At 54.5% G+C, this 21,150-nt stretch overlaps 1 protein-coding gene and 1 non-coding gene across 2 annotated transcripts; one reads left to right on the forward strand and one right to left on the reverse strand.

The window, feature by feature from the left end:
• Positions 1-110: 110 nt before the first annotated feature.
• Positions 111-20,837, forward strand: TMEM63A (transmembrane protein 63A). The gene is made up of 23 exons (XM_016221227.2): positions 111-301; positions 2,071-2,273; positions 3,960-4,039; positions 5,706-5,772; positions 6,936-6,973; positions 8,028-8,170; positions 8,890-8,941; positions 9,524-9,632; positions 10,355-10,425; positions 10,716-10,796; positions 11,049-11,172; positions 11,263-11,396; positions 12,011-12,148; positions 12,607-12,760; positions 13,562-13,668; positions 13,777-13,863; positions 14,295-14,345; positions 14,776-14,938; positions 16,110-16,215; positions 17,373-17,540; positions 18,465-18,580; positions 18,919-18,981; positions 20,169-20,837. Exons 2-23 carry the CDS (start codon positions 2,085-2,087, stop codon positions 20,334-20,336), a joined length of 2,409 nt encoding a protein of 802 aa, XP_016076713.2. The 5' UTR covers positions 111-301; positions 2,071-2,084; the 3' UTR covers positions 20,337-20,837.
• LOC148090753 (U6 spliceosomal RNA) lies at positions 4,767-4,871 on the reverse strand. Its single transcript, XR_015716333.1, has one exon. It is a non-coding gene; the product is annotated as a U6 spliceosomal RNA (small nuclear RNA).
• Positions 20,838-21,150: the final 313 nt, after the last annotated feature.

A 21,150-nucleotide genomic window follows, 5' to 3' on the forward strand; every position in this document is an offset into this window, starting at 1 on the left:
AGTTCAGAGACATCGGGGCAGGTGTGAGTGGGGGGGGAGTGTGCCGAGGGGTCTCAGGCCAGAACTCCTGAGCTGGAAGTGGCAGCTTCCAGATGACTCTGGTTGTCTGTGTTCTTTTAGGAAAGGCTGTCAAGGCTGGCGCCCCATGACCCTGTGGTGAGGGAAGTCCTGCAGGAAATGAGTGGCCGGCCTGACGCAGCTTGGGAGGTGGCCGGGGCTACTGCTGCATTTGCCAGAACCAGCTCCAACTGAGGACCCCTCCAAGGGACTCATCCACAGTCCTTACGTCCCCTGGTGTCTGGTACGTGTGGGGAAAGGAGGAGGGGCAGGCACTGGCCTCCCAGCATCCAAGTGAGGTGTTGGGGTGGGGCCACAGGGTGGGGTTTAAAGGAGGGAAGCCAAGATCATCTGTTTCCCAGAAGTAGTTTTCGTCTCCATGCTCTGGCACCACACCCTCCAGCTCTTACAGAGGTGAGAAAGTGACCTGATCTGGGAATCCTCACATGACTCGGACCTGCCACCCTCCCCCCACCCGGCCTGTGCTCCTGTGTTTGTGAGATTGTCCCCAGCCCAGCAGGCCAAGGGGTTAGAACTGGGAATCACCCCCCCCCAGCACACAACCCACCAGCACTACCAGGAGTCCAGACTTCTGTTGGGGTTCCCTGTCCCTTTTCTTCTGGTTCCCAAGATTGTTGTCCCTGCAGCAGGTAGAAAGAAACCCCCTGGGAATCTGGTTTAACCACATATGGGGAGGTGGGAGCTGGAGGAAGGGGGTGCTGAGCAGTTATCCTGGCTCTTCAGCCCAGACAATGTGAAAAGAAGGCACTAATTCCGGGGCCTTTGGTGTCAGGAGACAAACACTAGAGCTTTTCAAATTAAAAAAAAAAAAAAATTCTTTATTGATTTCAGAGAGAGGAAGTGAGAGGGAGAGGTAGAAACATCAATGATGAGAGCATCATTGATCAGCTGCCTCCTGCCCGCCCCCCGGTGGGGATTGAGCCCCAACCCAGGCATATCCCCTGACCGGGAATCGAACCGCAATCTCCTGGATCATAGTTTGGTGCTCACCCGCTGAGCCACGCCGGCCGGGCCTAGAGCTTTTCATTAGCTTCACCAGGGGTACCAGGCGCCAGGAAAGGAGAGTCGGCAGCCAGCCTGGAGCAGTTTTGTTTTGAGCATTTCAGGCCTTTCATTTAGACCAAAGGTACTCAGGAGTGCAGGGGCCAGAGGGCAGAGCTGGGAGGGCGCAGTGGGTGACTCAGGGGTCCCTGGGAAGTCCTGAGACTATCCCCATTCTCCCCCTGGACCACCCCCTCCTCTCTCCTCTCTGTTCCCACACCTCTCTGGCTGCCCCTTCCCAGGCCTTTCATCTCTCACTGAACTGACGTGTTTGTCCGCCTGCTGGAGCGGGGGCTGGGATTGGTAGAAAGAGATCTGGCATCTGCGAGTCAGGAGTCTGGGTCTGAGACCCGAGTCTGCCAGCCAGCTCCTTAATCTTGGGGCAGGTGGTTAAGCCTCTGAGCCTCAGTTTCCAAGTGTAGAGAATGGGCCTGTCTCTGACGTCCTTGAACAGTGGCAGCGGGGCTCGCCCGTGCCCCGCAGACCTGCAGTGTGGACTTAGATTCCCTTCTCCCTTATTTGTCTCCTTCCACGCGCTCCCTGCCTGCACGCTAGCTCTCCCAGTGGCTCCTACGGGAATTCCTCACCAGCAGTAGTCCTGGAGGCTGGGGGCACTGGGGGCACTGGGGGCACCTCCTCAGTAGGCAGACACAGCATCGCCTGTCCTTCCCTTTCTTCCTGTTCTGCCCACTCGGGGCGGGGGCCTGCCAGCTGTGTTTTGCATGAGCCACCCGCTCCATCCCTCTGACCCTTGGGACTGTTCCCACAATGGAGCCGTTTTCTATAGACTCTGCCTGGCACGTGGGGTCTGGCGCCTGCCTCTCCCCGATCCCTCACCGTGGGCTCCTGCCAGCCCTTGGAGGGGACACCCACCTTTGGCCCTGCCAGCGCTGGCTGGGGAAACTACGGGAAAGTTGGAGCTCTGACTGTCTGCCTGGTCCTGTTCTCCAGGGATCACAGGCGCGATGACGGCGGCCTCTCCGTTCCTGGAGCTGTGGCCGTCCAAGGCCGTGTCCATCCGGGATCGACTGGGCATTGGGGACCAGCCCAATGACTCCTACTGCTACAACTCCGCCCAGAACAGCACCGTGCTCCAGGGCGTCCCCTTTGGTGGCATCCCCGTTGTCCTGCTCATAGACGTCAGCTGCTTCCTGGTAAGACCTTTGTGAACCATGTCCCCCCTCCCCGTTATTTGTTTATTTAAGCCCCTCCCCCCCCCGGGCCTTCTGGGAAACTCAGGTGAGGAGCCATAGGTACCTGGGTTTATATCCCAACTCTGCTACTTTCTGGCTCCGTGACCTTGGGCATGTTACATAGCTTGTTTGGGCCTCGGGTTTCTGCTCTATGAAATGGAACAAATAATTCTTACTTCAGAGCGTTTAGAGAAGATTAAATAAGGCAAGGTATGGAAAGAACCCAGGTCGCTGTTCCTTTGGCAATTACTCTCATTCCTGTGCCGGTTTCCTCCCTACACCGACTCAGCACGGGCCAGGTGAAATGTACTGGGGCTAAGGGGCACCTTCTTTTCACAAATGTCCACGAGACGGTTGGTCCCTCTTGATGCCCTGTCCTAACATGTAGAGGAGACCATGTGAGTAAATGGGGTGAGATGGGGCAGAGGGAGTAGATACCCTGGGGTGGCTTTGGGCCAGAGGCTAGGTGGGGGACTGGGGGAGCGGGAGTTAGGGTGGCCAGTGGGTCCCAGCTCCCAAGGGAAGGAGGCAGGTGTCAAACAAGTTTGGGGGTGGGGGAGTTCTCCCTCCTCCTTTCCAGTTGGTCCCTAGGATTAAGGCCTAAATGTGTGCATTGGAGTTTTGCTACATTGTTGGTCCTTTGCGGGCTGATGTGGGAACCTGTGTGCTACTCATGTTGCGTTTATGGAAAAGGGCTCCTTCTGTGCCAGATCACCCGTGTCTTGGAGTGAAAACCTATTTGTAGATTGAGAATGCCGTCCTATAGACTGGTCTTGGTCGAGAAGGGAAGGGTGGACAGGAGTGTGGTGGTGGATTTGAGGGTGCCGGGGTTCATGGGAGAGGGTGGCCCAGGAGCTGTTATGCAGCGTCTTCGGGGAGGGGAGAGTTTGGGCCAAGGTGAGAAGTCTGGGGACAGGGGATGGGCAGGGACCCGAGGCGGCTGGGCAGGGTACGTTTGGAACAGGGTAGGTTGAGAAGAGGGAGTTGCTGTCCAGGGGAGTGTGCTGGTGGGGGTGGATTTTTATTGCAGGAAGATGAGCCAGGGGTGGCGGGGGCTGGAAAACCTGGACTCGTAGGAAATGTCCACACCCCTCGGCCAAGAAAGCGGCAGTCAGGGCGAGGGGGCAGGTCCTGGCTGAGCAGCCTGCGTTTTATTCTATAACGTGACTCACCTGCCTTTGAAAGCACATCACCCACTTCCAGCTCAGCCCGAGCGCTCTCCTGCCCTGGTTCTGTAATTAAAAATGAAATTCTGTTTGAAGTGAAGACTTTCCTGCTCAGGGGCCACTAGAGACAGATCGGGCCGAGGAAGGTTGTGGCTGTTGATTCTCCCTTGATAGCGAAGGCCAGGGCCAATGTGCTTGACTAGAAGGGCGCCAGGGCAAGCTCAGGGTCAGCGTCGACAGCCTTCGTGACTTGGGAACAAGTGACAAGACCCGGGGGAGGGGGGTGAGCAAAGCATCAGGCCTTTCAGCCTTTGAGCTGTGTGGCTTTGGGCAGCTCGGTACCCTCTCTGGGCTTGGATCATCTCCAAGGCCCTTCTAGCCCCGCTGACTCTGTGCAGGTGGCCTTTGTCCCCAAGGCCGCTGTCTCTTCTCATTAGAAGCCATCCGATATGCTCTCACCTGGTTCCTTTTCTACTTTCAGTTTTTAATATTGGTGTTTTCCATCATAAGAAGAAGATTCTGGGATTATGGACGTATTGCCCTGGTGTCAGAAGCAGGCAGGTAAAAAAAGACATATTACCTCTACTGTGAGTCAGAGTGTGGCCGTGAGTGTGTGTGTGTGTGTGTGTGTGTGAAAGAGAGAGAGAGAGAGAGAGAGAGAGAGAGAGAGAGAAAGGAAGGGAGGGAGGGAGGGAGGGAGAGAGGAAGGGAAGGAGGGAGGGAGGGGGGCTGTGCAGCCCACCAGGCAGGACCCACACACGATGCTGGTGTGGTGTTATGTTCACCGAGCACATCCGCCAGGCCTGTACCAGACACTGGCTGTCTGCTCTGCACCACAGACGCATGAGGTCAGCCTCGTTGCTGTCATTCTGCCAATGAGAAAACCAAGGCCCGCCCGCCCAGCTTTCTGCTAGGGCCTTGGCCTGGCCGTGGCCATGAGCCCTGCTAGCGTCAGGCTGAGGAGGAAACTTTGTTCCTTTAGATAATTCGGGCTTTCAAAATCAGCTGAGGGGGAGGGTGCCAGTTTTCTTTCTCGCCTTGAATATATTATTTTTAAAAATTAATTAATTAATTTATTTTTGTTCAAAATATTACAGATGTCCCTTTTTCTCCCCAATGGCCTGCCCCACCCCCCTCCCCAGTCCCTCTCCCCACCGTTGTCCATGTCCTTGGGTTGTGCGTATACGCACATAAATTCTTTGGTTACTCTCTCCCCCTCCACCCACCCACCCCCCTCCATCCCTCTGAGATCCCTCAGTCTGATCCATGCCTCCATGTCACTGAATCAAAAAACGTGGAACGCTTCAGGAATTTGCGTGTCATCCTTGCTCAGGGGCCCTGCTCGTCTCTGTATCGCCCCAGTTTTTAGGATGTGTGCTGCCGAAGCGAGCACTTGAATTTTTCAAGTGCATCTTCTTGAAATTAATCAGCTTGGTGCTGGGGCTGGTTAAGAGGGGCTGTAGGGCCATGACAGGCTGTCCCTCACTTCCCTCTGGGTTTGTGCCCTGGATGAGTCTGCTACGAACCACAGACCTCAGGTCCTTCCGCTTCCAGCCTGGGCTTTGACGGTTCTCTGCTCACATCACCTGAAGGGGGAAAATGAATTCTCCACCTGTACCACTGGCTCTGTCCCCCAGCTGGCTGGGTGACCAACACCTTAAATTCGCAGCACACTGGGTGTTCTTACGGGTTACTCAGAAGAAAGGATCTGATGAGAGTGCCACGGTATAAAATGCCAGAGTCCGTCAACTCTCCAATGCACATTTTGACATTTTCTGAAATTGGAATGCAGTTTATTGTCATTGGTATTATAGTTTAATTGGTAACTTTTTTTTTCATTCTTTGTGGTTCATAATTATGCCCCTTACACCAGTGGTGTCTTAGATTTGATAAAGTACAGTATTTATTCCAAGTGTTGTCTGCTATATTGGGAAATATCTTGTAAACAGGCAACATTTTGAAGTCACTTAGGTAAGCCAGTCATAGTGCTGAGGGTCCAGGGTGTCCTACCTTATACTCTAATCACACGTAACGGGGCTTTATGTCTTACGTACCTAGGGATGGTCATTACCCTTGTCTGTATTTTTCACAGGGCGGCTTATGTTTTGTTCCAGCCATTGAGGGCTAGTAGCCTTGGTCCTGAGCTCTATGAGGCAGCAAGATACTGGACACAAGGTTTTAGATTTTTAAAAGAATCATCTGAATTTTTTTCTTGTTGTGTTTCTAGCGAGTCCAGATTCCAGAGATCATCATCATCTTCCTCCCAAGGGCAACAAGACTTTGAAAGTGAACTGGTTGGTATCTAAGGGACAGCTGTGGTTATGGCCGGCGGGGCGGGTGGCAGGTGGCGGGTGGTGGGGACCAGCTTCATGAGTCGGGGGGAGAGGGCAGTGGTGTTCCTGTTCAGGTGCTAACTTAGTGCCCTGGGTCTTGAGTGGCAAGTGTGGGTAAGAGCTCTTCTCTGCATTGGCAGAGTCACCTGGACTTGGTAGGTACCACAGGGGAGTGGCAGCTGGATGGCCCAGGATCGTGAGACTGACTCTCAGGCAGAGGGCTGTGGAACCCCCATGTGGTCCTAGCACTTGTCTCTGTTATTATACTTATGGCTTTTGGGGCAATTATTTTTATTACTTCCTTTTTGAAAATATGTTTGTATTGATTTTTAGAGAGAGAGAAAGAGAGAAACATCAATATGAGATTGGCTGCCTCCCCCACGCACCCTGAGCAGGAATTGAGCTCACAACCTGGGCGTGTGCCCTGACCGGGAATCGAACCGGCAACCTTTCGGTTCACAGGGTGCCACTCAACCAACTGCACCACACCGGCCAGAGCCAGTTAATTAATTATTAGCTTGCCTGCTAGTCTGTGGGCCAAATAGGGGCAGGAACCATGTCTTACCCAGCACTGTTCCCCATCACCTGTCACCCGGTAGTAGGTACTTGGTAATTGTCAAGTGAATGGTGGACAAATATTTGTCTTCAAATAAAGACAGGTAAAGCTGGGAAACAGTCCAGCTTTAGGGAGTGTCAGTGGGCAATAAAACCCACAGACACCTCTTCCCTCTCTAGATCCCACTCCAGGCTTTTTGTCCCAGGTCTCATCAGTCCTTTTGAGACACACAGAAACCCACGTCACTTTCTCCAGAGCTGCCCCGAGTTTTCATCAGCTCTTGATTCAGGTTTCACGGTTTGACCCTGGAGCCTGTGTAACTCCACAGATTGTCACATTTGAGAGGTTTTTGCAAGAATCCCAGGCATGGGATGCAGACGGGGAAGGATTGGGAGCCTGCAGACTCTGTCATGGTTGGGACAAGGGGTAGCTTGCCGAACTTGGGGTAGAAGAAGCGCTGTTTTTGTACAAGAGGAAGTTGGATAGTTATTAATGTCAAAGACGATGGTTACGTCTGCTCCCAAAGCCAGACATGCTCGAAGCTGAGCCCTGATCTCTTGGTTTCCAGGGATGCTGCCCCTGGCTGACTGCGATCTTCCGTCTGAAGTGAGTACAACGTGGGCATCTGTGTGCGTGTGTGTGCGTGTGTGTGTGTGCGCGTGTGTGCGTGTGTGTGCGTGTGTGTGTGCGTGTGCGTGCATGTGTGCGTGTGTGTGCGTGTGTGTGAGTGTGTGTGTGAGGCCAATCTGGAGAAAGGGCCAAGATGCCTGACCTTGAGACAGGGACTCTTAGGTACTTTTCCAGTTCAGGTTCAAAGCAGTGTGTGGGGGCTGTGAACAAAGGGGGCCCAGGCAGCCCCTGCACAAGCTGATTGAGCTCATGCTTTCTTGCGAAGCCACCAGGTAGCCAGCAGGTAGTACCTTCCTGCTTTAGCTGAGTCCCAGCCTCAGGTGTGTCCCGTGACCCGCTCCCGGAGGTGGCTGAGCCAGATTCCACTGTGGCCTGTCGCCTGCCAGGCCCACGCGCCGCACCCTTCAGACCTGCCTTCCATGCACCCTGAGCTCTTCCCGGAGTGGCACTTGCCCCAGGGTGTGGAAGCAGGACCCTCAGGGTATCTCCCCATCAGGAAACTGGGGCACAGGGAGGAGCCAGGGGCAGCAGGACCGACTGAGCCTTGGCGTGTTTCAGCAACGTCTCCACCTCTCCGTCCCAGCTTGGCTGAGGGGTGACAGAAGAAGGATCGGGGCCCTGAGCTTCGGAAGGAGGTTCCCAGGGGCCCTCTGGCCAGTGGCTGTGCTCATAGAGGCAGGAAAGGGCCGTGGGACCATTGTATCTACACCTCTCACCCCAGTACAAACCTCAGTGTTTCTAGAGACACAGATGGAGAGGTGGTAGGTTCCTGTGCCCAGGAGTTGGGTGTGGGGCTAAGAGGTCAGGCTCTGAAGTTCTCATTATAGCTCCTCTGTTAGGAGCTATGTGATTGTAAAAGTTAAGCAACTTCTCCATTCCTCTGTTTACTCATATATAAAAAAATAGAGAGAAAATTAAGCCTCCCTCCTGGGATGGTGGTGAGGGATTAGAGGAGATAATTCGTGCAAAGGCCCCGAGGGCCCGGCCTGTGACTGCTGCTCATTAAGATTCCACCCTGTGTCCTGACCAGCGACGACCAGATCCTGGAGTGGTGCGGAGAGGACGCCATCCACTACTTGTCCTTCCAGAGACACATCATCTTCCTGCTGGTGGTGGTCAGCTTCCTGTCCCTGTGCGTCATCCTGCCCGTCAACCTCTCGGGCGACTTGCTGGGTAACTACCCCTGTTGTCCTTGGCCCTGAGTGGGGCCCAGGCAGAGCAGCAGGCCCAGGGAAAGGGGCTCATTGTGGGGGACCCGTGCTCACACTCAGATGTGAGAAGGCCTCAGGGTACCTTTCTGGATTTTTCCATCCGATTAAAAATCCAGAGAAGAATCCCCCCCAAACCTGGGCCCCTCATCAATTTCTGTTTCTAAGTAGGAGGAACAGAAGCCCCAAGATTTATAGAATTAGGGGCTTGCAAGGGTGTTTTGTATTTTCCTGCCCCCACCCAAATCAGGAGGCCACAATTGGTGGATCCGGAAGATGTTTGTGGGGCTCCAAGTCAAAATCAGAGCCGGGAATTGTATTTCCAAACAACTGCAGGAATCTAGCTTCCAAAATGCCACCATGACCCCATTTCTTAGGCCAGTGATTCCCAACCTTAGTTTTGGGAACAGCTTAGGATCTTTCCAGATGTCTCAAGAAATGCCACAAAAATCTCAAAGCAAGATGAACCCCGATGATGGGTTGAGAAATTGCCAGGGAGCGTCTTGGGGTAAAGCAGAGGCCTTGGTCGGGGTAACCCTGAAAAGACTGGATGGGTGGCACTGTCCTCTGACCAGCCTGGCTGTCTGTACCCCTCCTCCTCAGAGCTGCGCAAACCAAGGCTGGTTGTGTCCCCTCCCATTCCCCAGTGTGACCCTGGAACTAAGTCCCTGTGTTTCTCTGCAGACAAAGACCCTTACAGTTTTGGGAGGACTACAATAGCAAACCTACAGACTGGGTGAGTAGGGGGGTGGAAGGATATGAGGATGCCGATGGGCGAGGCCAAGGAGAAGGCAGATTCTGGAGCCCAGGGTGGGCGAGAGGTAGCCCAAAGTGGGTGGGCTCATGTCCAAAAGCCCCTTTGCAGCTAGCGTGTGGCTGGGCACTGGGCACTGACACACGCTGTCGGCAGCTGCTGTTTTTTAAAATATATTTTTATTGATTTCAGAGAGAGGAAGGAAGAGGGAAAGAGAGATAGAAACAGTGTCATTGATCTGCTGCCTCCTGCACGCCCCCTGCTGGGGATCGAGCCCGCAACCCGGGCATGTGCCCTAACGGGGAATCGAACCTCAATCTCCTGGCTCCTAGGGCGATGCTCAACCACTGAGCCACACTGGCTGGGCAGCACCAGCTGTTTTGAGGAAACCAGTAGGGCCCATGCGTCTGGGGTTCATTTGTCAGGACAGGGCTCTCTCGGGGGGGACACTGGCCATGCAGCCTCTTGTGATGAAGTCGGTGCCCCTCAGCTCAGTGCCATGAAGGTAGCCAAGCCCCCTGCCTGGGAGCCCAGCACTGACAGCGGGTGGTGTCCCCCCCTCAGCAACGACCTGCTTTGGCTGCACACGGTCTTCGCGGTCATATATCTCTTCCTCACCCTGGGCTTCATGCGGCACCACACCCAGTCCATCAAGTACAAAGATGAGAGCCTGGTGAGTGAGGCTGGGGGTGGGCAGGTGCTGGGAGGTTCTGGGGGCGTGGAGAAGAAGGGCACCCCCATTTATTCCCCAGGAGTGTGACAGCATTGAGCTTCAGGAGAGTCCTCTGTGGCACCTGGCTGGCATATTTACACTCAAACTTGGCATCTCTCTCTCTTTTGTCAAGCCTCACCCAAGGATATGTTTGTTGATTTTTTTGAGAGAGAGAGAGAAAGAGAAACATTGATTGGTTGCCTCTCATACAACTAATCCTACCGGGAATCGAACCCACGACCTTTTGGTGTATGGGACCATGCTCCAACCAACTGAGCAACACCGGCCAGGGCTTGGTCTTATCTTTTAAAAATTGTTTTCTGATAGATTGTGGGGTACGGGCTTATTGTTACTGATTCTAAGTAACTCCCAAGACATTCAGATTGAGAGCAGCCCCCTCTCTCTTTGCAGCCCATAGATTGATGGAACGGAGGAGGGACTTAGTTTCAGGCCCCCTCTGATCTGCTGTGTGACCCTATTTGAGGCACTTTCCCTCTCTGGGTTCTTTCTCAGTCCTCCCTGATCATGCAAAGGAGGCTCATAGCATTGCTTTGGAAATGTTCTTTGCATAGCTGGGAAGAAAGTACCATTTCAGGGCTCTGCCAGGCCATGGAAGGAGAGCACCCGAGCACCTGAGACGGCTTGTCCTGGTGACTTTTCTCTCCGGTGTGTTTCTCCGGCAGGTGAGGCGGACCCTGTTCGTCACAGGACTCCCCAGACATGCCACAAAGGAGACAGTGGAGAGCCACTTCAGGTGAGCAGGACTGGGACGGAAGGGGAGCGAGCCCCTCCAGTGGGACCACATAGTCCCATGGGACAGGCTCCTTGGGTGAGCGCCTTGTCTTCCACTTGGACACCCGGGTGGGATCCGAGACCCTGCCTTGTACTGGCTCTGCTGGTGCTAAAATAGAGAAAAGATCTCTGCTGGCCCAGGAATGAGCAGCTTGGGCGCTTTGCTGCCCTTGGAGATGTAGGGCGTCCCACCTGCCGGGGGGGTTCCCTTTTCCAATGCCATCTTTTGCCTCGGGCCTGCCCTGGGCACAGGGACGCGTATCCCACGTGTGAAGTGGTGGAGGTCCAGCTGTGCTACAACGTGGAAAAGCTGATGTACCTGTGCAAGGAGAGGTAAGGGCGGTGGGCGGGTGTGCACGGGCTGAGCTGGCCTGCAGCTTCCCCACCCTTCCCCTCTGAGATGCCCACCCTCCTTCCTGGATGGCCTTGGGTCCCCCGGTGGGGAGGGAGGAGCGGGGCTCTGCCCTTCGCTTGTTCAGAAGGCTGAACCCCCAGTCCTGGTGGTGACTGATGGTTGAATGGAGGTGTGGGGTCCATGCCACAGGACTGGGGGGTCTAAAGTTTCTCCCCTCCCCCCACCTGCAGAAAAAAGACCGAGAAGAGCCTGACCTACTACACAAACCTGCAGGCGAAGACAGGCCAGCGGAGCCTCATCAACCCCAAGCTCTGCGGCCAGTTCTGCTGCTGCGAAGTGCAGGGCTGCGAGCGGGTGAGGGCCCATCCGGGTCGGGCGCAGGCGCTGGGGTCCCCCTGCCACCCGCGCAGGGCCCCGTCATCACAGGGATGTGTCCCCTGGCAGGAGGACGCCATCTCTTACTACACGGACATGAAGGACAGGCTGATGGAGAAGATCACAGAGGAGGAGTGCAGGGTCCCGTTCCAGCCCCTGGGGATGGCCTTTGTCACCTTCCAGGAGAAGTCCATGGCCACCTAGTGAGTGTCCCAGGCCCTTCTGTGGCTGACTCCCTTGTTCTTGTCCAGATACCTCGCAGTCCCTCTTGGGTAGAGATGATCCTGCTGAATCGTGTCGCTGGGGTTTGTCAGTGGCATGTCCCTCTACTTCCCCAGGTCTGGCATGAGGAGACCCTTATGTTTGTGCGACAGCTGGGCATGGGTGATTCTAGCTGAGACCCTCTTGGATAGATGTGGCCTTAATCAGCTGCTGGGCTCACACCTCTGGGGCCTGGGGAATGAGAGAATTGAAGGGTGAAGCCGCTGGCAGCAGGATCCAGCGGGGAGCAGTGAACGAGGCAGTGCAAACGGCATGGGAGCCGGAGCCAGACAGACGGGACATAGTACCTGACTCAGAGAACCTCAGTTTCTTCATCTGTAAAATAAGAATAATAATCCTTGGCTTGCAGGATTAAAAAAAATCCTCCACATAGTGTGCCAAGCATGTTGTGTCTCTTGTAGCATTAATTATAATAAATTCATAGTAATAAAGCAAAGGTTCTGTACCAGGAGGCTCCCAGTCTTACTCAGTCCATGCTGTGAATGCACATGGCACTGCGTGGTCTGGGCCTGGCCATTTCTGCATTTCCCGGCAGCATCCTGAAAGACTTCAACGCCTGCAAGTGCCAGGGCCTTAGGTGCAAAGGCGAGCCCCAGCCGTCCTCCTACAGCAGAGAGCTCTGCATCTCCAAGTGGACAGTCACCTTCGCCGCTTACCCTGAGGACATCTGCTGGTGAGCCCCCAGGCCCAGGAGGGCCACATTTCAATGCTCAGTAGCCACCCGTGGCTCGTGGCTGCTATATTGGACAGTGCAGCCTTAGGTCAAGTGTCACCTGCCTCGTTAGCCTGGGGGACACATTAAAAGAGTAAAACAAAAAGTTCAAATTAATTTTAATATTATCTCTTCCTGTATATCTAAAATATTCAGTTCAACAGTTAGCAGTGAATAACTTGTTTTCCTTCTGAGCTCATAGGGCCCCCAAGTTTGACCTTCCTGTAGCTGAAGGTCAGTGCTGAGAGCTTATCTGTACTCCTAGGTTGAAATGAGCCCTAAGCCAGAGCCCTCAGGCTAGTCTGTTGGCTTGCCCCAGTCGAACCTTCTGACCCACCTAAAGCCAGGGCACTGCTGGGATGGTTGGCGGTCAGATCTTGGGAGATAAGCCTCCAGGGCCTGTGTTCTCTCCCCTGCAGGAAGAACCTCTCTATCCAGGGCCCCCGCTGGTGGCTCCAGTGGCTGGGCATCAACTTTATTCTGTCCGTGGGGCTGTTTTTTCTGACCACACCCTCCATCATCCTCTCCACCATGGACAAGTTCAACGTCACCAAACCCATCCATGCTCTGAATGTGAGTGACCATTCTGCACAGCCCATCCCAGGAGGGCTGGTGACAATAGGGTGTGGTGGGTGGGGGAGGGATGGGGGCCAGTGATGTGGGAGACAGTGAACCAGGATGTCATGTGGTTCAGCTCATGTCTGTGCTATTATTTATTTATTTATTTATTTATTTATTTATTTATTTTTAAAATATATCTTTATTGATTTCAGAGAGAGGAAAGGAGAGGGAGAGAGAGAGATAGAAACATCAATGATGAGAGAGCCATTGATTGAGCCCACAACCCGGGCCTGTGCCCTGACTGGGAATCGAACCCCGATCGCCTGGATCCTAGGTCGACGCTCAACCGCCGAGCCACGCCCGGCCGGGCTGTGCTATTTTTTAAACAAACAAACGAACACACAAATATTTTTTATCCAGCTATAATTGACATACGTAATCATCTGTGTTTTTAAGCCCTAAGCAGACATGGCCACATTTAGTACAATGTTTTCTAGTAATTTAGACATTTTATGTACATGTATTCATTATATATATATCATTGATTTTCTGTAGGGAATGGAGATTATCTGGTCAGTAAGACGAGGGGAATTCAATTATATGTGAAATTGCTCTCTTCACTCTACCATACAAATATAAGGTGCGGTTGTTGTCTCTTAAGCCAACAGTATGGAATACCTGCCCTGTGCCAGGCACAGCGTTGGTTCTGGGGGTCACGGATGACCCAACTGCGACCCCAAGAGTTCACTGAGCTGCCTTGCCGGTAGTTCATGGCCTCATACCCCCAGCTCTGCTGTGGCCCTTGTCTTCCAGGATCCGATCATCAGCCAGTTCTTCCCAACCCTCCTCCTGTGGTCCTTCTCAGCCCTGCTGCCGTCCATCGTCTACTACTCTACACTGCTGGAGTCTCACTGGACCAAGTGAGTGCCGGAGCTCTGACCCCCGCCCCCGAGGGCAGTGGACACACGGCTTGCTGGGAACGCCTGGGACACTGGGGCCTGTGAGCGCTCACCTCTGACTTCCTGCAGGTCAGGGGAAAACCGGATCATGATGACCAAGGTCTACATATTCTTGATCTTCATGGTGCTGATTCTGCCCTCCCTCGGCCTCACCAGGTACACGTGGCCACCTCCTGCTCTAAACTCAGAATCAGGGGCACATCTGGAGAGCACTGTCCCCAGGAGAATGGAAACGGTTTTGGAGTGGGGGCAGAGCCTAAACAACCTTTAAGCCCGTCACACCCACTTGGAGTCCAGTTGTACCGGCCCATGGATTCTCCTGGAGACACGATCTCTCTAAGCTTGAAAACAATATTGATCTGACCTTCCACTTAGGGGAAGGATCTGACCCTGGCTTTGTTCATCTCCAGGAAGAGTCTCTGTTCAAGTAGGCCCTGGTTTGTTACACTGTAGTAAGCGGCATTTTAAAGGATAAATGTGGATCCTGAGATTAGGCCCATTTTTAGAGCAGGAAAAAAAAGAACATGTGTGTAGGGATCACATGGAGTGTTGGAAATTAATTCTTACGGGACCCATTTGTCTTTCAGTCTGGATTACTTCTTCCGGTGGCTCTTTGACAAAACTACTATCAGGTTGGAGTAAGTATCAGCCACGTTGTATTTTGGAGCCACGGTTCCGGGTAAATGTCCCACAGGGGCTTGGGCTGCACTGTGGGGAGGGTAGTCCATGCTTCGGAGCAGATGTCTTCCTCCCTGAGACCCCAGGGACTGGGTCCCCACCTCCCCTCTCCGGTTCCTGCTGGGCGCAGGCCAGGCAGAGCCTCGTGCCACGCCATGGGAGCTGGCCCATTTGTGCTATGTGCGCAAAAATGTGGTTAATTTTTTAGGCCAAAGCTCAATTAGTCACAGTCTCATTCATTCTTTGAAACTTATTTACCGGGAACTGAGCCATTGGGGAGAAGGATCTGCTGGGTCTCAGGGGTGCCAGGCAGCAGGGTGAGTGATGATTAACGCCGGCAGGAAGGAGGCCCTCCTGCCTCTCAGCTCACGCCCCTGCCCGCATCCCCAGGTGCGTTTTCCTGCCGGACCAGGGCGCCTTCTTTGTGAACTACGTTATCGCCTCGGCCTTCATCGGCAACGGCATGGAGCTGCTGCGGCTGCCGGGGCTCATCCTCTACACCTTCCGCATGATCATGGCCAAGACCGCCGCCGACCGCAGGAACGTCAAGCAGGTGCGGGCTGGCGGGGCGGGGGCACGCGGACCCCTCGGAGCTGCCCCCCTCGGGCACTTCCCCAGCCGCCCAGCTCAGTGCCAGGCACCTGAGAAGTGCTCCTCACCAGGGGCGCAGCGCCACCTCGGTGGGGTTGGCAGATCGAGGACCCTGTGTGAAAGTGCCATGTCCTCATAAACCTCCACTCTTACCCACCGGCTAGAGGAGAGAGTGCGGATTTTTGCATTTTATTTATTTTTTAAAAGCAGTATTGCTTTTTAAAATATATATGTTTTTATTGATTTCAGAGAGAGGAAGGGAGAGGGAGGGAGAGAGAAACATCAATGGGGAGAGATGGTCATTGATCGGCTGCCTCCTGCACGCCCCCTGCTGGGGATCGAGCCTGCAACCCGGGCATGTGTCTTGACCGGGAATCGAACCGAGATCTCCTCGATCAAAGGTCGATGCTCAATCGCTGAGCTACGCTGGCTGGGTGGAGTTTTGCATTTTAAACAGTCTGATCACACACACACATACAACTAACATCGCCACATTCCTTATTTGGGGGCATAAATTTGCATAAATTCTTAAGATGATCACAGATGTCAAAGGCATTTGGGGCTTGTGGCATTTGTTCCCTAAATTGGGTGGTGGGGGTTCTTTATTCTCATTTGCCTTGTGGGTACCGTGGAGAAAAGTCCGAGACGTGCTGCATTCTTTCATTGAATTATCAGACCCCCCCTCCCATGAGATGGGTACTTCTGGTACCTTACTTGGCAGATGCACAGAGTAAGCTGTAGGGAGGTTAAGTACGTGGCCCAGGACACAGGCCAGAAGGGGCAGAGCTGACACTGGGCCTGATGCCCAAATCTGTAGGGATCACTCAGCAGCCTGTCCTCAGACGCACCGTCTGCCCTCCAGGGGCTCGTGGGCCTGCTGGGTGGACACGATTGAGACAAAGGAGACACTAAGGAAGCATGAATCACCGCACCTGGGAGGCCTGGGTGTGAGCTGAGGGAAGCTGGAGGAGGCTTGTGGAGGGAGAGAAGACCTCAAGAGGTGGGGGGAGCTGTGAGTCTCCCATTTCCCAAGATCTTCTCACCTGGCTTTCCCCTCACCACCTGGAGCCATCAGAGGGGGATTTGGGGTGGAACGAGCCTGTAAATGCCTCTCCACCTTCTCCACCTCCCAGAACCAGGCCTTCGAGTTCGAGTTCGGAGCCATGTATGCGTGGATGCTGTGCGTCTTCACTGTCATCATGGCCTATAGCATCACCTGCCCCATCATTGTGCCGTTTGGTGAGTGGCCCTGAAGCCAGTCCAGGGTAGGGGGGTGGTTGTTTCCACCAAGCACCCCAAGACAGCCATCATGGGGCACAAACAGAGGACCTCTTGTAGCCACAGAGCCACAAGCTGTCAGGGAGCCACAGGTGACACTGAATTTAATTTCACTTCTCATGCACCTGACACATGTCAGTGAGGGGTAGAGTCAGGATTCAAACTTAGAACTGTTCGATTTTATTTTTATTTTTTTAAAAAAACATCTTTATTGATTTCAGAGAGAGGAAAGGAGGGGGAGAGAGAGAGATAGAAACATCAATGATGAGAGAGTCATTGATTGGCTGCCTAGCCCGCAACCCGAGCATGTGCCCTGACCGGGAATCGAACCCCGATCTCCTGGGTCCTAGGTCAATGCTCAACTGCTGAGCCACGCCCGGCTAGGCAGAACTGTTCAATTTTAAAGCCAAGGTCTTGCAACTAAAATAAAACATGAGGAACTGGTTGACAGATGGAAGACTCTAGAAGGAAACAGAACACCCAAGAGACTGTTGGCAGTGAGAGCTGAGGTTTGGGGTAGGAGGAAGTTTTAGTTTTCCCTGTTTACTCACTTGTGCTATTTTTTAAAAAACAGTATTACTCTTTCAAAACAACAAAACAAAACAAATTTAAGAACCTGACATAAAAGGCAGCATCCACCTTATGTGCTGCTCCTGGGTTAAGATCCTTGGATATCCATTGACCGAGGGCAGGAGGGCAGGAGGGCAGCTCCGGTGGGAGAAGGAAAGGATAGCGGGAGCCTTGAGGGGCCTGGGGGCTGCTCAGCATGAGAGGGGCCCAGGAGGAAGCTGAGGTCAGGCCTCTGAGTGTAAAATAGCCTCTTTCCCTGAAATGATGCTAGAATTTCAGTGCTCCATGGGCACAGAATTATGGACACCTCTACTCCTTGGAGTCAGAAAGGAGGAGAGGGGTCGAGGAGGAGGGGGTGGCGGGGGGACAGACCAGGAACACTAGCAGCCGGGATATACGTCGTTCATGCGTTTTGCCCACCCTCTCGTTCATGTGGCCAAGCAGCAGCCCCAGCCCCAGTTCCACGCACAAATAGCCGCCCCAGGAGGAAGGGGACAGAGGGGCCCTGTGGCCCAGCCGGCCTCCAGCTCACAGCCCCATCTCTGCAGGCCTCGTTTACATCCTGCTCAAGCACATGGTGGACCGGCACAACCTCTACTTCGCCTACCTCCCGGCCAAGCTGGAGAAGCAGATCCACTTTGCGGCTGTGAACCAGGCCTTGGCCGCTCCCATCCTGTGCCTCTTCTGGCTGTATTTCTTCTCCTTCCTGCGCCTGGGTGAGGAGCCCTTCTGACCCCCGGGTGGGGAGGCGGCCTGGCCTCCCAGGCCCATAGCCACACCAGCCAGGCAAATCCTTCATTGCTTTAACAACATCAAGCTGGTGTCCAATCAGAAGGTGGCACCCAGGGTGAGGGTTGGCTGGGTGTCTAATCAGAACGGGGCACCCAGGGCGAGGGCTAGTTGGGTACAGCGGTGACAACCTAAGCTAGCCCAAGCTCAAGTGTAACTGGTGAAGGCCGGGTCGATTGGCCCCTTGATCAGCTATGGAGGGGCTGAGCCAGAGGAGATGGGAAGCTGGTCCAGACTGCTCTTTGGCAGTGGTGGATGGGCCCAGGTCCTCACACCTCACAGCGGGGACATGCAAGAGGGAAAACCAACACTCTTGGGGAAAAGAAAAAGCCAGGAGAGATGTGGGATTGCCCCGGTGTGCTGGGGAAGCCTCCACTCTACCTAACCCAGGACACCGGAGACTGCAAGGAACTGACCTAACAAGGAAGCTGGCAAATTCCCACTGACCTGGTGTCCCAGCTGCTTGAGGGGGTGCAGGGCGGTGCCTTGTCTTTTTTTTTTTTTAAAATATGTCTTTATTGATTTCAGAGAGAGGAAGGGAGAGGGAGAGAGAGAGAAACATCAATGATGAGAGCCATTGATCGGCTGCCTCCTGCACGACCCCCGCTGGGGGTGGGGCCCACAACCCGGGCATGTGCCCCGACTGGGGCTCGAACCTCGATCTCCTGGATCCTAGGTCGATGCTCAACCACTGAGCCATGCCAGCTGGGTGGTGCCTTCTCTTTGTTTTCTGCCTGAGGGAGAAGTCACCCCACAGTTCCCGCACCAGGCGTGGACCCTTCCTTATCAGGGGGAGGGGGACTGGCAGCCCCTCTCTCCCTCCACTAAGGTTGGCATCGCTTTGTCCCCAGGTATGACGGCCCCTGCCACCCTGTTTAACTTCTTGGTCGTGCTGATCACCATCCTGGTCTGCCTGGGCTACACCTGCTTTGGATGCTTTAAGCACCTCAGTCCTCTGAACTACAGGGTAAAGACCCCTCTTCTCATCGCCCCCCGGCCAGGGCCTGGGAGGAGATGTGGGCACAGTTTCCACCCCTCCTCCACCCATTCACGTATCAGCAGGCTTCTCTAGGTTTTATTTATTCATGGGAAAGGCATCGGTAGTTGGGTGTAAGCTGCAGCTTCCGTCCCCCCCCTTCCCTGCTCCCTGCCTACCTCCCCCCCCTGCTCTCTCGGGCAGCTGCTGGGAGCCTGGTGCCAGCTGATACTATTATTCTGGGTGTTAACAGTCTGCTTGTTTGGAGGGTGTTCGTTCAGGAAGATCAGTATTGGGTATCATTGGGAGTTTCTGCTGTTAATCTGCAGACAGAAGAGCCATCAAGTGACAAAGGAAGTGAGGCCCAGCCCCACGTGCCCCCACCCTACACGGTAAGTTATGGATCCCCCAGCACCGAGCACTGGCAACGGCCCCAACCAGATGGGCCCGGCAAATGCGCTTCGATCATCTCTTTGTTAAGACAGAAGCCCAGTCCGTTGATCACGTGTCAGGCAGGTTGCTAAATGTCACTTGAGAAGGAGTCCCTGGTCCCTCTGGGCGCTTTAACTTGCCCACGTGGAGCTGCATCCCTCACCGAGAGGAGAATTCGCTGGGCCATGGTGTGTGCCCATCCCCCTTGGTGTCAGTTCCCTGCTCACATTCCTTCTCTGCATATTTAATGCCTTTTGTGAGGCACTGTCGCCGGGCCCTAAGGTTTGGTGAAACTTATCACAAGAGTCTCAGCAGCACCTGCCTGAGCGAGGTCCTCCGCGGTGTCAAAACAGCTCCCGTTTGAACTCCGCAAATGAACACAGCACCTGCTTCACGCAGGCGGCGTGTCAGAAAGACGCCAGGTCTCCTTTCTTTCCCGGGGCTCCCTGCTTGTGGCCTCCAGAGTCCTGCTCCTGGGATGGGGCTGGGAAAGGAAAAGGGAGCCGTGGGATCCCAGAGCCGTGACCACTGCCACCTGACAGGGCCGGAGCTGGGGCAAATGCCCCTCTCTTCAGCGGTGTTCTTTCCAGTGGCTGCCTCCTGGGGGTCAGGCCCTCTTATCAGCATCTGCCTTTGGACCAGCCCCAGAGAAGGTTCTCAGGGAGACGCCTTACCCGGGGGAAGAGGCAGGGCAGATGGATGATGGAAATCCCTCCTTCTCAGCCTGGGCCTGGGGAAGAGCAGAGCAGGGCTGTGCCACTGGGGTCAGCAGCTGGAGCCTGGCACTGGAAGTCCCATTGACAGCACTCTGCGCCTGTCCTGTGTGGATAGACTGGATTCCTGTGTAAAGTGAGAGATTCTCCCAGGACCCAGTGCTGGGAAAAGTTGTTTCTTCCGAGGAACAGGGGTGTGTGCTTCTTTCTGGTCCTGAGAGCTGTGTAGTTGATTGCATTTTATGTTTTCCTCTGGCTGCTCCGAAAGTCTGCAGTTGGCAAATTTTGGGTCCTGACATCCTAAGTTGATGTTATTTTTTTATGTGTCCTTCATGAGCGTTGTGTCTCTCTTGCTGGAAGGAGGGGGCACAGTGGAGGGGCTCAGCATCTCACTCTCGCCCCACTCAAGCACTAACACCCTCATTTGTTGGCAGCCCTATGTGCCCCGGATTCTGAACGGCATGGCCTCTGAGAGAACAGCCCTGTCCCCAGAGCTGCAGCAGACCTACGGGGCCATCCACAACATCAGTGGGACCGTCCCGGGGCAGTACCTGGCCCAGAGCCCTGCGGACAGCGTGGCAGCTACCTACCAGGAGTCCTGAGAGTGGGCCAGCTGCTGGACTGGGTCAGGCTCGGGGAGCTGGGAGGTGAGGAGACGCAGGTGGAGAAGTAGCTTGACATTGACCCCAACCGAGTCCAGGACCTCTGTCCACCTTTTAAAGCCCCACTGCTCTGAAAAGATGGAACCAGCCAGGAAGGGGCGCTGGCCCTCGGCTGAGAGGTTTGGGGCAGGACTATCACTGGGTAGTGTTTTCTGGTCACAGCAGTGGTGAGACCAGGTGCAGCTCCCTACCCTTGCTTGCCTGGGGCTCTGCTCGCTTCCCATCCCCCTCTGCAGTGTCCAGCTGTAGCTGGATGATGTCCCCATGATTTTTAGCAAGATCATGTGTTGGAATTGAGTCCCTCCAGGGCCATTGGTTGTGGTGACTCAGGTAACAGGGAGAATTTAACAAGTGGGAGACCTCCTCCCTCCGAGCACGCACACACCACCCACCCCCTTCTAGGCACACGTACAACCAGCTGATAACCAAAGAGCCTGCGGCGGGCCCAGGCCTGACATGGGGTCCAGAAGGTGGCCCTGGGTCATTCCGGTTCCCCCTCTGCGTAGTAAGCCGGGCACCCCAGCCCTGTCCCAGGAGTGCGCCGTGGGGGGCAGGATAGAAATGGTCAGTGCAGGCTCTGCCAGCCTCACACACTCTTCCTGCTGTGGTTCTGTTTTTGTATCATGTCGCCAGTCACACTGGCTGGGCCAGCGTCACCCGCAGCCGTCAGGGACAATGCGAACCACTAATAAAGTGCCCATTCAGCCAGACTGGTGAGAGCCAGCTTTTCCTGCCTCCTCAGGGCCAGTGCGTG

The sequence above is a fragment of the Miniopterus natalensis genome, chromosome 21, assembly GCF_054644295.1.
Source record: "Miniopterus natalensis isolate mMinNat1 chromosome 21, mMinNat1.hap1, whole genome shotgun sequence".
Lineage (NCBI taxonomy): Eukaryota > Metazoa > Chordata > Mammalia > Chiroptera > Miniopteridae > Miniopterus > Miniopterus natalensis.